Source organism: Ornithodoros turicata, chromosome 4 (assembly GCF_037126465.1).
Source record: "Ornithodoros turicata isolate Travis chromosome 4, ASM3712646v1, whole genome shotgun sequence".
Lineage (NCBI taxonomy): Eukaryota > Metazoa > Arthropoda > Arachnida > Ixodida > Argasidae > Ornithodoros > Ornithodoros turicata.
In genome coordinates, this window is record NC_088204.1 from 78414057 (window position 1) to 78426322 (window position 12266).

The 12266-nt window shown below is 46.9% G+C and overlaps 2 protein-coding genes across 4 annotated transcripts in view; one reads left to right on the plus strand and one right to left on the minus strand.

Moving 5' to 3' along the window:
* LOC135392010 (MAM and LDL-receptor class A domain-containing protein 1-like) overlaps positions 1–12266 on the minus strand; it is a 103447-nt gene that overhangs the window by 56494 nt on the left and 34687 nt on the right. For 2 of the 3 annotated variants that reach the window (XM_064622620.1, XM_064622622.1), the window contains 12 exons: positions 10987–11221; positions 10133–10279; positions 6478–6696; positions 5698–5856; positions 4600–4729; positions 4365–4476; positions 3464–3551; positions 3265–3390; positions 1907–2057; positions 1735–1846; positions 519–615; positions 352–405 (listed from right to left, as the gene is read on the minus strand). In XM_064622620.1, the coding sequence (XP_064478690.1) occupies positions 352–405; positions 519–615; positions 1735–1846; positions 1907–2057; positions 3265–3390; positions 3464–3551; positions 4365–4476; positions 4600–4729; positions 5698–5856; positions 6478–6696; positions 10133–10279; positions 10987–11221 (1630 nt within the window). The remainder of the gene's footprint in view (positions 1–351; positions 406–518; positions 616–1734; positions 1847–1906; positions 2058–3264; positions 3391–3463; positions 3552–4364; positions 4477–4599; positions 4730–5697; positions 5857–6477; positions 6697–10132; positions 10280–10986; positions 11222–12266) is intronic. The other variant, XM_064622621.1, reaches the window with a different exon arrangement.
* The window catches only part of LOC135392011 (sperm-specific sodium:proton exchanger-like), a 102026-nt gene that overhangs the window by 33060 nt on the left and 56700 nt on the right, over positions 1–12266 (plus strand). The gene's annotated exons all lie outside the window — the stretch shown is intronic.

Here is a 12266-nt window from a genome sequence, read left to right on the forward strand (position 1 = left end):
GTCAATGATAATAGGAGCATACGAGCTGCCGGGCACACGAAACGAAAGGAGCGCAACAAAGGGACTTGGGTACTAAGGGTGGGAGAACAGCTTTGGGGCAAAAAAAATGATTAAAAGTAGCGGTTGACGTCTCGAACATTTGCTCTTAATCGGAACCGAGGAAAAATGAATCACAAACACCCTGCAAAGCAAAACACCCTGATATGTCGAAAAGAAACCGTTCTTCTATTGGGTTTTTGGTTTGGGTTGGGATAGGTAAAAAAACAACAACAAAAAACATTGTATACGCATTGCAGTCCATTATTCTTCACTTTTCGATAAATGTTTTATAGTTAGGAAGTGTGGCCTTACTGCGCGTTCCACTCGTCCATGGCAAACACAAGTCATTCTCAAACGAACAGAAGTCTGAAAGAAAGAGAAAAACTGCTGTGATTTAAAGTACGCCCTAACGAACTGAAGAATCCCAGTTGCACCATGGCTCGAATTCTGCTAAGGTAATAATTATGAAGCAGTCGCACCTTCAGGGGGGCATACACCGGATCGCAGTTCTATGTCATCAAGGAGGACACCGGAATCCGCCAACAAGAAGTATGGCATCTGGACCTCGAACACAGGCTGGGATATACCACAAGATAACGGATGTGATTATGTCGTTTTGGTGCAAAGAAACACAAACTTATTTTCTTGCATGCATATACAGGGTGTCCACCGTAACTATAGGAGTCATTTTCAAAAATCGAAAAATCGCTTTTTCTTAGTTTTAACGAATGGCGATGTAATCTCTACGCCTAAAGGCCCAGGCGCAGGCAAGCTTCTGTATCGATGCATCAGTTAACTCTCGGTAATTAGCTTTTTAATTATCAGAGATAACCTTTGAATATTTAAAAGTTACTTAACGAAAGTTAATTAATGCATCGACACAGAAGCTTGCCTGTGCCCTCTTAAGCTGGGCCTGTAGGCGTAGATTACATCGCCGTTGGTTAAAACTGGGGAAAGGTGATTGTTCTATTTTTAGAAATTACTTCTATAGTTATGATGACAATCTATATAGATAGATTTGCAACCACCCTGCACAGCGTACACTCTGAATTTAAGGTAATCTGGTCCAGCTAAAAAATCGTACACACTACTGCTGAAGTCAGCACGCCCAGGACTAGTAGGTTTTAAAGCGTACACAGTACAGCGAAGGCCAGCTAGTCCTTGACAATAATTACTAGCTGGTTATGTTTCTAGATAACCAGCAGCTTTTCAATCGTGCACAGGATATAGCTAGAACCGACAGCTAAGAGGTAACGAACAGGCCACCTTGGTGATGGTACGAAGGGCTCGGATGGTATGAGGAGACACTATGATCCACCTTCAGGAAGAAATATTTCTTAGCTCAAGGAATAGAAATTTAATGTTGTCCTATACGAAGTGTAATCTCCAAACGTGACCGACTACGTCACTGATTTGAAACCTGCGAATGGCAGTTCTATCTGCTCTGCCGTTTTTTTTTTTGTGACTTCGGTCTTGCGATTCCAAGCTCTTTCTATACCAGAGCCACCGCAGTGAGCGCTCAGCAGGTTCCGATATACTTATTTATAATCACAGTCAGTCATTCATAAGCATAGGGTTACTTGTATCCCTCATTAGCTCAAGTCTCCTCATTACAAATGCAGCGATAAGTACTCGATGTTTCATAGAACACGACTCTGCAGATGCGCGTGCTTTTAATGGCAGCTTCGAGCTTACGTTCCATTTGGTGTGTGAGGTTACTGTGACAGAGCGTCCAACCCAGAAGTTGGTCACTGCCTTTGTTTTCAGGGATAGTATAGGGTCTCGTAGTCCAGCGTCGCTCGTAAGCCTGCACGCGAAGCGATTCGTTAGTGCCAGACGCAAGATAGAAGCATATCGTGTTACGAACCTGTAAACGTTGAGCCGACTGGGTGTACCGAGTCCCTTCCACCAGAAAATGAGACAAGTCGCGTCCGTTGGTTCCTGTTCTTGGAAGATGGCGCGAGCGTACGGATGGACATCTTTCTCCACCCACGTTGTGTTTAAGTACAAGAAGTGCCCTGTGCATGTAACGTCTCTTAGTGATACTGAGAGAACACTGCTTGTGGGGCTCCGATGCGGGAGGTGCAAAGAATATTTGCAGTCAAGGTTGCCATTAAGAGAATCATGCGATACTGCATTACGGCGCGTTCCCACTATAGTGGACGGACGCCCGCAATGGCGGAAAGTTGAATTAGAGGTCACCGAAGGCCCCTTATCTGGCGTCGTCGAAGCGGTATTGCACCGGCGCGTCTTCGCAAAGCCCGTGAAGTCTCGCGCTCATCGAGGTTCTTCGGCAGTAAGGTGAACGCTGATGTGAACGATGTCCGGAAAATGTGTTCGTCATTACCAGTAGTGTGCGGGCGCCTGCATGGCAGTATAAGGACGCGCCTCTACCGTGCTTCTGAAGCGGTGTCTCAGCCACGCGGGACACCGCCCACAACGTGAAGGCACCGCAATGGCCGGGACGAATTGCTAAGTGCCGATACGGCAGCCGAAGCCATTCTGTACGAACACTGCGAGCTCCGAAGCGCCAGGGGCAGATCCAGACCCCCGTTTTTTTGGGGGGGGTTCTTTGTCGGAGTGTGTAGTGGGGGACGGGAGAAAGAGAGAGAGAGAAATCCCATGTCTGAAATGTCATTTTGACCGGGGCGTTCGCCCCCCCTCCTGTATCCGCCACTGTCCGGAGCACGGGACAGGGTATATCCTGCTACCGTTATGGTTGCGAGTGGTGCCCCTTGTGGGAACGTGGCGCTACAAGAATCGTACACGATCACTGTTAGCTCAGGTCGCATTATTAGATTATCAGCGGGATTATCAGCGAGATTATCAGGGGCCCCTTTGTCCTTACTCGAACAGTTCTATCATGGTTAATACAGTACCACCTGTACTGGATTTCTGCACAGGCAGAAGACCTAGAGCATCAATCCAGTACCTTCCCTGTCTCTATACGAGGCTCAGGAACCCGGCTAAATTCAACAGGCTTCTTTCTCAACTGCACTCAGTAAGCGACGATTCAATTTTTGCAAATTTAGCTTGCATTAAGTTTAGTCTAGGTGAAAAAAGAATTTGTGAAATTGTTAGCCCCGATGGCGTCAGGACCGATCACTCCGACACTTGGAGTCTTGCCCATTTGGTCTCGTTAGCTTCCTCCAACGTATCACAACGATTCACATACTCGGTTCTACACGAGGGTCTTCATATTTCACGAAACCTTAGAACACTCACCTGCGGGATCATTTGTTGTGTGGTCCTTTACGTTGAAAGCTCCACCATCTTTGACCTCCCACGACCTTCCGTTTGACGCATGCGCGGTAGTCGAACATTCTTCGCCGCCTTCGAAGGTGCATTTGGCTGAAAAGATACACGTGGCCGTTACACACTGAATGCTTACACACGAAAACGTCACATTGGCTCCGGTACGTACAAGACATGGGACAAGGTTGAGAGGAGAGCAGGAGGTCGTCGACCGCGACGACGCCTGTCAATTGATGAGCTTCCAGGTACACTGGGATCTGAAAAAGAAAAGAAACAGCAAGTGGTTGAACTTAATTGAGTCCCTTATTTCACGCTGCTACAATGTGACGAGCAGGAGGAAAAAAGCTTGCTGGCAGCAGCTTCACAAAGAGCGGGTTGGTAGCGTCAAGGAAGGAGTTGCCTCTCAGATAGAATGGCGTAAGTGCAGGCTAGCTGGTGGATAAACTCCATGATAGGCAAGCCTGCCGTCGAGCGTTGTGCAAGCGAGCCCTCGTGTTGTGTCGTTTACGTGTCTTGCCCATCACTCAGGCTTGCCTATCATGGAGTTGCCTCTTCCTCCTCGTGACAAAGGCAGCTTCCTGCAGTCAAGCACCGTGCTGCGCAAGGACGGCTGTTGATCGAATGCCGTCAGTTGCATGGATTTTTACCCAGTGGAGGTTAGGAGCCACAGATTCCGCACTAAAGTAATTGCCTGCGATTTAGCAGCTCTCAAGCCGGCCCTGCGACGGCCTTAGTGCAGTCACGGGCAACAGTGGGCTCTTCACTAACTGTAGAACCGAAACCTTACATATCTGCGGTTCGCTTTTTTCTTTGTGTGTGTGTTTATATCGAAAACTACGCTCAGTGCGCAATGAAAGTTCCCGCGTAGCTCCTGCACGAACCCTGGGACATCATAACGAATGGGAAGGTGATGACATTCCTTGAAATTCCTTGACATTCCTTCTCGTTCGTCCCTGTGTCCCCCCTTAATCTCAAGGACCGTCACCGTCTTCGTATTATCACCAGCTCGCTTGCATCCTACCTTTATGTTCCCATAATGAATCAAACGACACACTCTAAGTAACGCTTACTTCTCCGCTGTGTCTCTTGCGGTCGATGCGGACGTGTGCTTGTTGCCACTCCGAGCCAAATGACGAGGAGCTCAGCGTCAGTAGGACAACCTCCTTTACTCTCACGGTGAGGCTGAAGACAAAACAATAATAATAATAATGAAGAAATAGAAATAAGGCAAAATGAAAGGAAGCCACACGTGGTTGCCATTCTCGAATTTCCGGTACCGGATCGGTTTCACAAAAAGCATCTTACATGCCACTGTCCGTCTTCGCAAAATACCAGAAAGAGAAGCAAGCAGTGTCGTTCCACGAAGTGGGGATGTTGGGACTGCGAAGCTGTGCAGGGCCTCTCGCCACATCCAGCTTGACGTAGGCAAACCGACCTGTAACGTTTCATTTCGTGCTGTAGTAATTAATGCAGCCAGGGAAGGAGAGCGAACGTATTTTCGGTACCGTTTCCATTTTCGTTACTGCTATATTTTCGTTTCCGTATCCGTTTCTGATACCAGCTTTTAATTTCGTTTCCGTTACTGTTTCCGGAAATGGAAAGGCCGTTACAGAGCTGCGGGAGGACAGCTAGTCCGGCTCTGTCAGAACCCTGTTTTGCCCAAGTGGTACTTCGGTGTCACACGTCGTACACATTACACAAGTAATTTTAGGTCGTCGGGATGCAAGATTTTTAAAGAAGTGTAGGAAAATGTCTTCAATCACTCTAAGTCCAGCAATCCAAGATGGGCGTAATTTTCATCCAATGTCGCATTCATGTAAGCGGACGCTCTCAGTAGTAAACAATACTGTCATAGCCACGTTGAAATGAAGAACGTAAAAAATGAAATAAAAAAATCAGATGCTGTCATCCCTGTGCTATGGTGGAGTAGAGTGCGTGGAGTCTATGTTGTGTAAGTCTCGTGTCTTGATGTCATGTAGGTAGGTAATATCACGAGTAGGTAAGCGGGTGATGCACCCCTCGATATCCAATATTTCGCTTTGCTTCCATACTGTGGTGTAGTATCTAGAGCACTACAGGGAATCGAATCATCAAAATACAAAAAATAAAATGAAAAGTGGCTGAAATGTCATCGCACAACAGTAATAGCCATTACCCGAATCCAATACCGGACGATAATTTTCGTTTCCGTTTCTGTTTCCAGTAATGGAGGACAGTGGTACGCGTTTCCGTTTCCGTTATCGTTACCATCTACAATTTCGGTAATATACCGTTTCTGTTTCCGTTGCCATTACCAATACCCTTCCCTGAACGCAGCAATAATTCAATGACCGCTGAGCAACGAAGGGTTCTCCTTTTGCGAACGTGCTCGTAAATGTCGGTAATTTGTGTAATAATTTTTACCGATATGCGATCCTGTCGTGTGGTCGAACGCTGGCGTATCTACGTGCCCCGATATTGGATCGTTGAGGGTCCACTTAACGGTTCCATCTTCAGCGGTCCACTCGCAGAAGCTTCCACCTTCGAAAGTGCATCCAAACTCCTGGACTGATGGTGGTGTACCTAGAGTGCAGTATGCGTTCTGTAGAAGCATACATTATGTCCTTGCAGAACTTCTTGCCACATCCACGATAAAGGAGTGAGTCTTTTCATACAGTCTTTCAGAGTGTCACTACGCACTAAAAATGGTATGTCTTTTATTTCGTGTTCTCAACCAACTTCGTTCGAAGCCTTGGGTGAGCCTTGTATAAAGTTTCTCATGATGTACTTGCGCTTCATGTAACCAACGAAACGCTCCAAGTTATGTTTAGTGACAATATGCACAATACGATATGTGTTTTAGAATACACAATCAATAGACCTCTACCCCGAGAAAGGCCATCAAGATGCTGGTAGACAAACTGAAATCGAAAGAAGTCTGAAGGGGCGGGCTGGGTTCCACGAATGGGAACTTGTTCGCTGCTTCCTATTGAAAGAAAAGTAGGACAGAAGGTCGCATCCCTTTCACGGACTATCGTATAATCCCCTCAAGAGCCTGGCTCTCGGGCGCGACCTTGTTCGCCCCTGACTTCCAACGTAGTTCAGCTCTACCAAATTGGTGGCGCTGCCGAACATCATGACGTCATTTGTTTATAAACAATGAAAGGCCTATTGCATCATCTTATCATAACAGTAGAGGCTTACCCTGATGCCCGGATATGAGCTTTATGCTGGCCATTGCAAATATTCCCTCTCGCTCCTGAGCACGACGAACAGTGATCGAAATCTGGGCCACACCGGGGCTCAATTCTTTCGAAAACTTCACCCAGCTGTCTGATGGTTTCAGAATTCCCAAGGAGACCTCCTTGGCAGGTGTGACGTTTGGATTATAAACCTGCTGCTTCATTTCCACGAGGGTGATGCCTGCGAGACAAGACGAGTGTATGACGTGAATTGCTGAAGCTGTCCGAGCAGGTCAGGCACAGCGCAACACTTATACCCCACCAACGGACATGTAACGACGTGAAAGATGGCCGTTGAACAAAAGTCAGCGCGAATGGCAGGTGGCGGGGCCTCTCTGGCTGCCTGTCTGGTGCGCTACCAATTACACTACACTCTAAGAAAAAAAGGTGCGAAAAGGTGGTAACTTCTATAGTTACCACGTAGGTCAACATAGCGTCTGATGTAAAAGGGTGGTATAATCAATTATCATATATCCAAATTGCTGCAAAAAGGTGTAAGTGGTAGCCCTCTCTTTCATAGGTAGCAGGTAGAACTTTGCAACCTTTTAGGCACAACATATGGGACAACTATTACCTCCTAAAACGTGTAACTGCTCAACCCTTTTTCCCGAGAGTGTACGCTGACATCGAACTTCCATCAACATGCCAAGGCATCGTTCGAGACACACATTCACCGCGGTCCATCCTCTCGTACAGCACACCCGACAGGACAGGTGTGCCTTCCGTCGCCACGCCTAGATGTGGACACTTGTTTCTAACCCTCAGGGCTAATGGATATTCTATGGAAAGCAGACGGGACGCATAGCTTCAATGTAGGGCGGAGAGTACGCAGGTGAAGCCGACTTTAAGGGTAGGTGTCCGGCAATTCTGGGAATGAGTCTACGTTTCGCCAGTGGCACTCGCCAGCTTTCCGTGAACTGCCGTCTTGCAGGAACACGAATGTGTTCAACACCAGTGTCTTACACACAGGCTAGTTCTACAGGTGCTAGTCACGAAACTTTAAAATGACACTAAACTATTTTAAAAAACAATGGACGAAAAGAAGAAGGCAATGTTCTTCCATAACTGCAATTACTCCATTTGCTAGGCTTCGTAGCGTCTTTTTATATTTTTTTTTACAGATCGAATCAGGCTTCGTAGCGCTTGTGTTAGGCATGGTAACATGGTGCTCATAAGAGTGTGTTAATCGTTTCTGGCTCGTCATTTGGTGCGACAGTGTAATGTTCGTCGGTGTGTCTTGCATTTTTCATATATAAAGGAAGTTGCAGTTTATCTTTGTGGGCTGAGGAGGATGGAATGTCAAGTAAAAAAAAGAAACAACCACAACAAACAAACAAAAACGAACACCGCTGTCCGACATGTTTTTCTGTTTGAGTTCAGCAGAGGAGCAAAGGCAGCGGAGTCGACTCGAAACATTTGTGCCATGATGTATGGGGAAAATGGGATGTCATCGAGGAAAGCACAACAAGAAAATAGCTTCGTCATTTCGAAGAGGGTGAGTTTGATTTATTTTAGTTTATTTATTTGAGTTATGACCTATAACGCACTGGTTTACCCTCACCTCACATACTGTCACCTTGTTTGGGGAACCACAACGTAAACGAATCTTGAAAGGTTACTTTTGTGTCAGAAGAAGATACTTCATCATAGCAAACGTTCCCTTTTACATCCAACAGGATCCCTCTTCGCGAAATTTAGCATAATCAGAATTATGGATCTGTATAAGTACCGTATGTCCATTACATATCTAACTTCAGTAAAGCAAAATAATCACATCTTTCTAGCCCTAGCCAATTTAACCATGAGATTAACCTCTTATTCACTACGCTACAATGAGCCCTACTTCACACTGTGTGCACGAACAAACTATGGCTCACAGTTGGTTTCGTATAATCTTCCACGACATATTAATTCCCATATCCAAAACAACATTAACATCAGCTGTCTTTCAATTTGCTCTATAAAGGCGATGTATGTTCACTAGGATAGTCATATTATTTCGTGTGTTCTCATAGCTTTTTTGTTTTATGCATCTTAATGCCTTGTGTTCATTACCATTGTCTCACTAAGTAATTCCTCTGGTTTGCTATTTGTCATTGCTGTTTGCTTTACATTGTCTGGTTTGCTATTTGTCATTGCTTTGTTGTATCTGTCGAGTGTACAAAGGGGGGTCAGACCTCGTCAAGCTGCAGTTTTTGCAGCTTTTTGTCTGTATCCCCTCACGAAGTGTCATTGGTGAAATAAATTATTATTATTATTATTATTTGAGTGATATTCCATGTTCAGGTAGGCCATCGGGCTTGGATTAAGTTCACCTCTAACGCTCTAAGCCACGACAAACCCCATCCGCAGAAGATAATGTTACGCGTCCTGTGTGACACAGAAGGCGTCACGTGGTACGAATTACGGCCGAGGAACATAACCATCCCTGCTTACGTTTACACTCAACGACGCAGACGTCTTGCGACCGCAGCTCAAGACAAAAGGCCAGGAAGGCGCCATCAAGTGCTGCCGCAGCGCGTTAATGAGCACCCGCGCACAGCTATCATGACAACAGCAGCTGTCTAGTAAATACTAATAACAAAAAATAAATAATAACAAGTAACATTTGGGCTGGTTGGCAAAGATTCATTGTGAAGCGACGGAAGATAGACGAGTTGCTTCGCGGCGCTGTCACGAAGTGAAACAAGAACAACAACAACAACAAAGAAACAAAAAGAAAAACGTATAGACGGACACGGAAACAAAACAAAGAACACTCGAACTATCAACCATTCATTGACACAGTGAACGGAGTGGTGCGAAGTGAACTGTGCTAGGTGCAAGCACATCGTTCAGATAATCAGTTCAGATTTAAAAACATAAAATGTGTTTCTTTCTTTTCACTCGTTCACTATGTAAATAAACGGTCGATAAGTGCGACGTGCTGTTCTTCGTTTCGTCTTCCGTGTCCGTCTACCTCCCGTCGCTTCGCAGCAGAGCTATCCAAGAGCTTGGTTGAGCGGCTATTCCACATCCGCCGTATTCCCTGGACCTCGCTTCTTCAGATCTCCACTTTTTTCGCTCTCTAATAGGCTTCAAGGAAACTCCCTTATGTATGAAAATGACCGTCAAGCGTGGCCTTGATGACTTTTCCTTTAAAACTCAAAGCCAGTATACATTCCTCCAGATGCAGAATCGAAAAATCGTCCCAGAGTAATTTGCAGACAGTTAGAGATAATGCAGGAGAATATGTTACCGATAAAATTGTGTATCTTGTTCGTATCAGATTAAAGTCATTTAAAGTTTCTGAACTGATGCGTGTACCTGGTACAACAGGGTTCGCCGGTTCACACCGATGCTGGTTACCGTACGTTACATCGGCTGTACATAACATGCGGGCAACTGCTACTACTTTGGTTACTAAACCGATATGCGTAACATTTCGTCTTCTATGTCGGACAAGCTACGACTGTTTTACGTGTTGCCTCTTGATGGAGTTAATAAAAGCAAGACGCCGAGGTGTGGCCTGCGTACGAAGTGTTACATTATGAATGACGATTTTCCTATATAGACTCGACAAGTCTACATTGCGCATTCGTTCTTCGTGCGTACGTAAAACAAGTAAGTCAGACTACCTTCGCCCTTTCGAAAATAAGTTAGGTCAATCGAATCTCCTTCGTTGGCTTCAAAGACAGAACTCCACGTGGTGACCTCCAGGTCGATGTGCGCCATCGGCATCGAGGCGTCGATGTAGGCAAACGGCCTAGCCAGTTCCGGATCACCTGCGCAGTATGAACCACGTCATATTTGAAATCTTATATGTTAGAGCGACTTTCTGGTACCATGAGGGACAGTTCTCACTTGGCGACGCCCGAGCGGACGTCTTCAGCGTGCGCCGGATAAGGACAACGGCTTATGCGCATGCGCATGACCTTGATGCGCCAAAGAGGGCCTCTTTGTTTTCGTTAGATGGCGCAGTATGGGCACGACAGAAGTGGGGTAGAGTGGGGGGACCGCACAAACGGCGCGAGCTAGTCGGTCCCACTCCGGATCGGTTTTGATCCTTTGTGTTATCCACATGGATTTCTTTTGACGCGCTGTGAAAGTAGTTCGCTGGAGAGCCGCTAGGATAAGACGCTTATGCGAAAAAAGTCCACAGACGCGTATTTTCGGTGTTGGAATAGGAGAGACGTCGAGACAAAAAAATTGCCATGCCGAACTTCTTTCACAACGTTGGCGAGAGTTGCCGGGAACCGATGTACTGGCGACCAATAAGGTGACGCAGAAAGGCCACGCCTCCTGATTTGTCGTCTGCTTTGGACGACGGAATGCCACTGTGGTTGGAGGGGAGGGGGGACATACGCCTCTACTTTCGCCGTCCGCTCACAACGTCGCGTCGGTCGTCGCCAAGTGAGAACTGGCCATGAGGCTATTGCTGACGCCGTATGCTTCGAGTACGTTACTCTCTCGCTGTGCTCCTCCAGCTTACCTGCTGATGGTCCGGAGGGAGGAAGCACGACCTGGTACTCTGGATAGGGCGCCCGCCCAGAACCGACTTTCCACGAGAACTCAGGTACTACATAGCCGCTATATCCACAGAACCCATTCTCGAACGTACAGTCGACGACGGATTCACAGGGGGACGTCGACAGTCGGAGATTAGCGAGGTTCAGGAAGGCGTGCGTTTGGGCCTTGCCTGTCCAGGAAGCTTCTAGGCGTACCTGCTGAAGGGGAATACACATACGATGTTGCACGATGTAATCAAACACTCGCAAGTGTTGCCGTAGCTACAATGCATGTGCTTAGTAAATGTTGTGCGTCTCCTGTCCGAAAATATGCGCGCTTTCCTGCAAGTTCGATGAACATATATGGGTAGGGGTGATAATAATTGGTTATAGGTCGGCACTAAGATTCCTTGCTGGTTAAAGGGACAACATGGAGGCTGTGATATTTTTTTGGCTTTTTCTGACTGGAGTTACGTTCCACTACGAGTTATATGCGGATGTCACATGCCAAAATTCTACTCAGGAGAACTATGGTGTCTTCGACTGGTCGCTTCCGATCGCTCTAGGGCACTCTGGAGCCACGTTTTGTATTCGATTGGTCAAAACAGAACACTCTCACTGCATTCGTTTGGTTCATTTGGAGCTCTTTCCTCCAACTCGGAGCGCTCGAAACTGCCCTGACCAACTTCTCGAGATCTGGTAAGGTTCCGATCACGTGATTGCGCAAGCTTCCGCTGAGTAGTGCTTCTGTTCCGCCACGCCTGAGATGTTTTGCGTTTTGCGTCGTCGTCGTTTCGACTACGAGGGAAGCACCGGAAGTCACGTGAGTTAACATTCGCTCTCCACTCCTCTGCTCGAACCTGCCGCGTTCGGCTTCTGCACGATTCCTTCGTCTCGGAGCTGGGGTGAGATATGGTCTGACCCGCTACAGCTCGGAGTATCGGGGGCAACCAGTCGAATATACCAATAGTTTCTGATATAAAAGAAGAAGAGGGAAAGACAGAACACGTGCTCATATGCGGTTTCAGTTTACGTATGACGCACTGTCATGGCGGCACTACCAGTGTGCGGTCCACTTCCGCCGCCCGCCCACGACGTGGCGTCGCGTCGGGCGTCGCCAAGTGACACCTGGCCCTCAGACTATTTGAATGCACCCTTTGCTTTTGAACCCTCGCGTGGGAAAGAGGGAGTTTTAGTGTACCGTTAGTCACAACACTGTGGATCTACCGCCCCTATGGGGACAAATTGCAGCGTGGATGACACA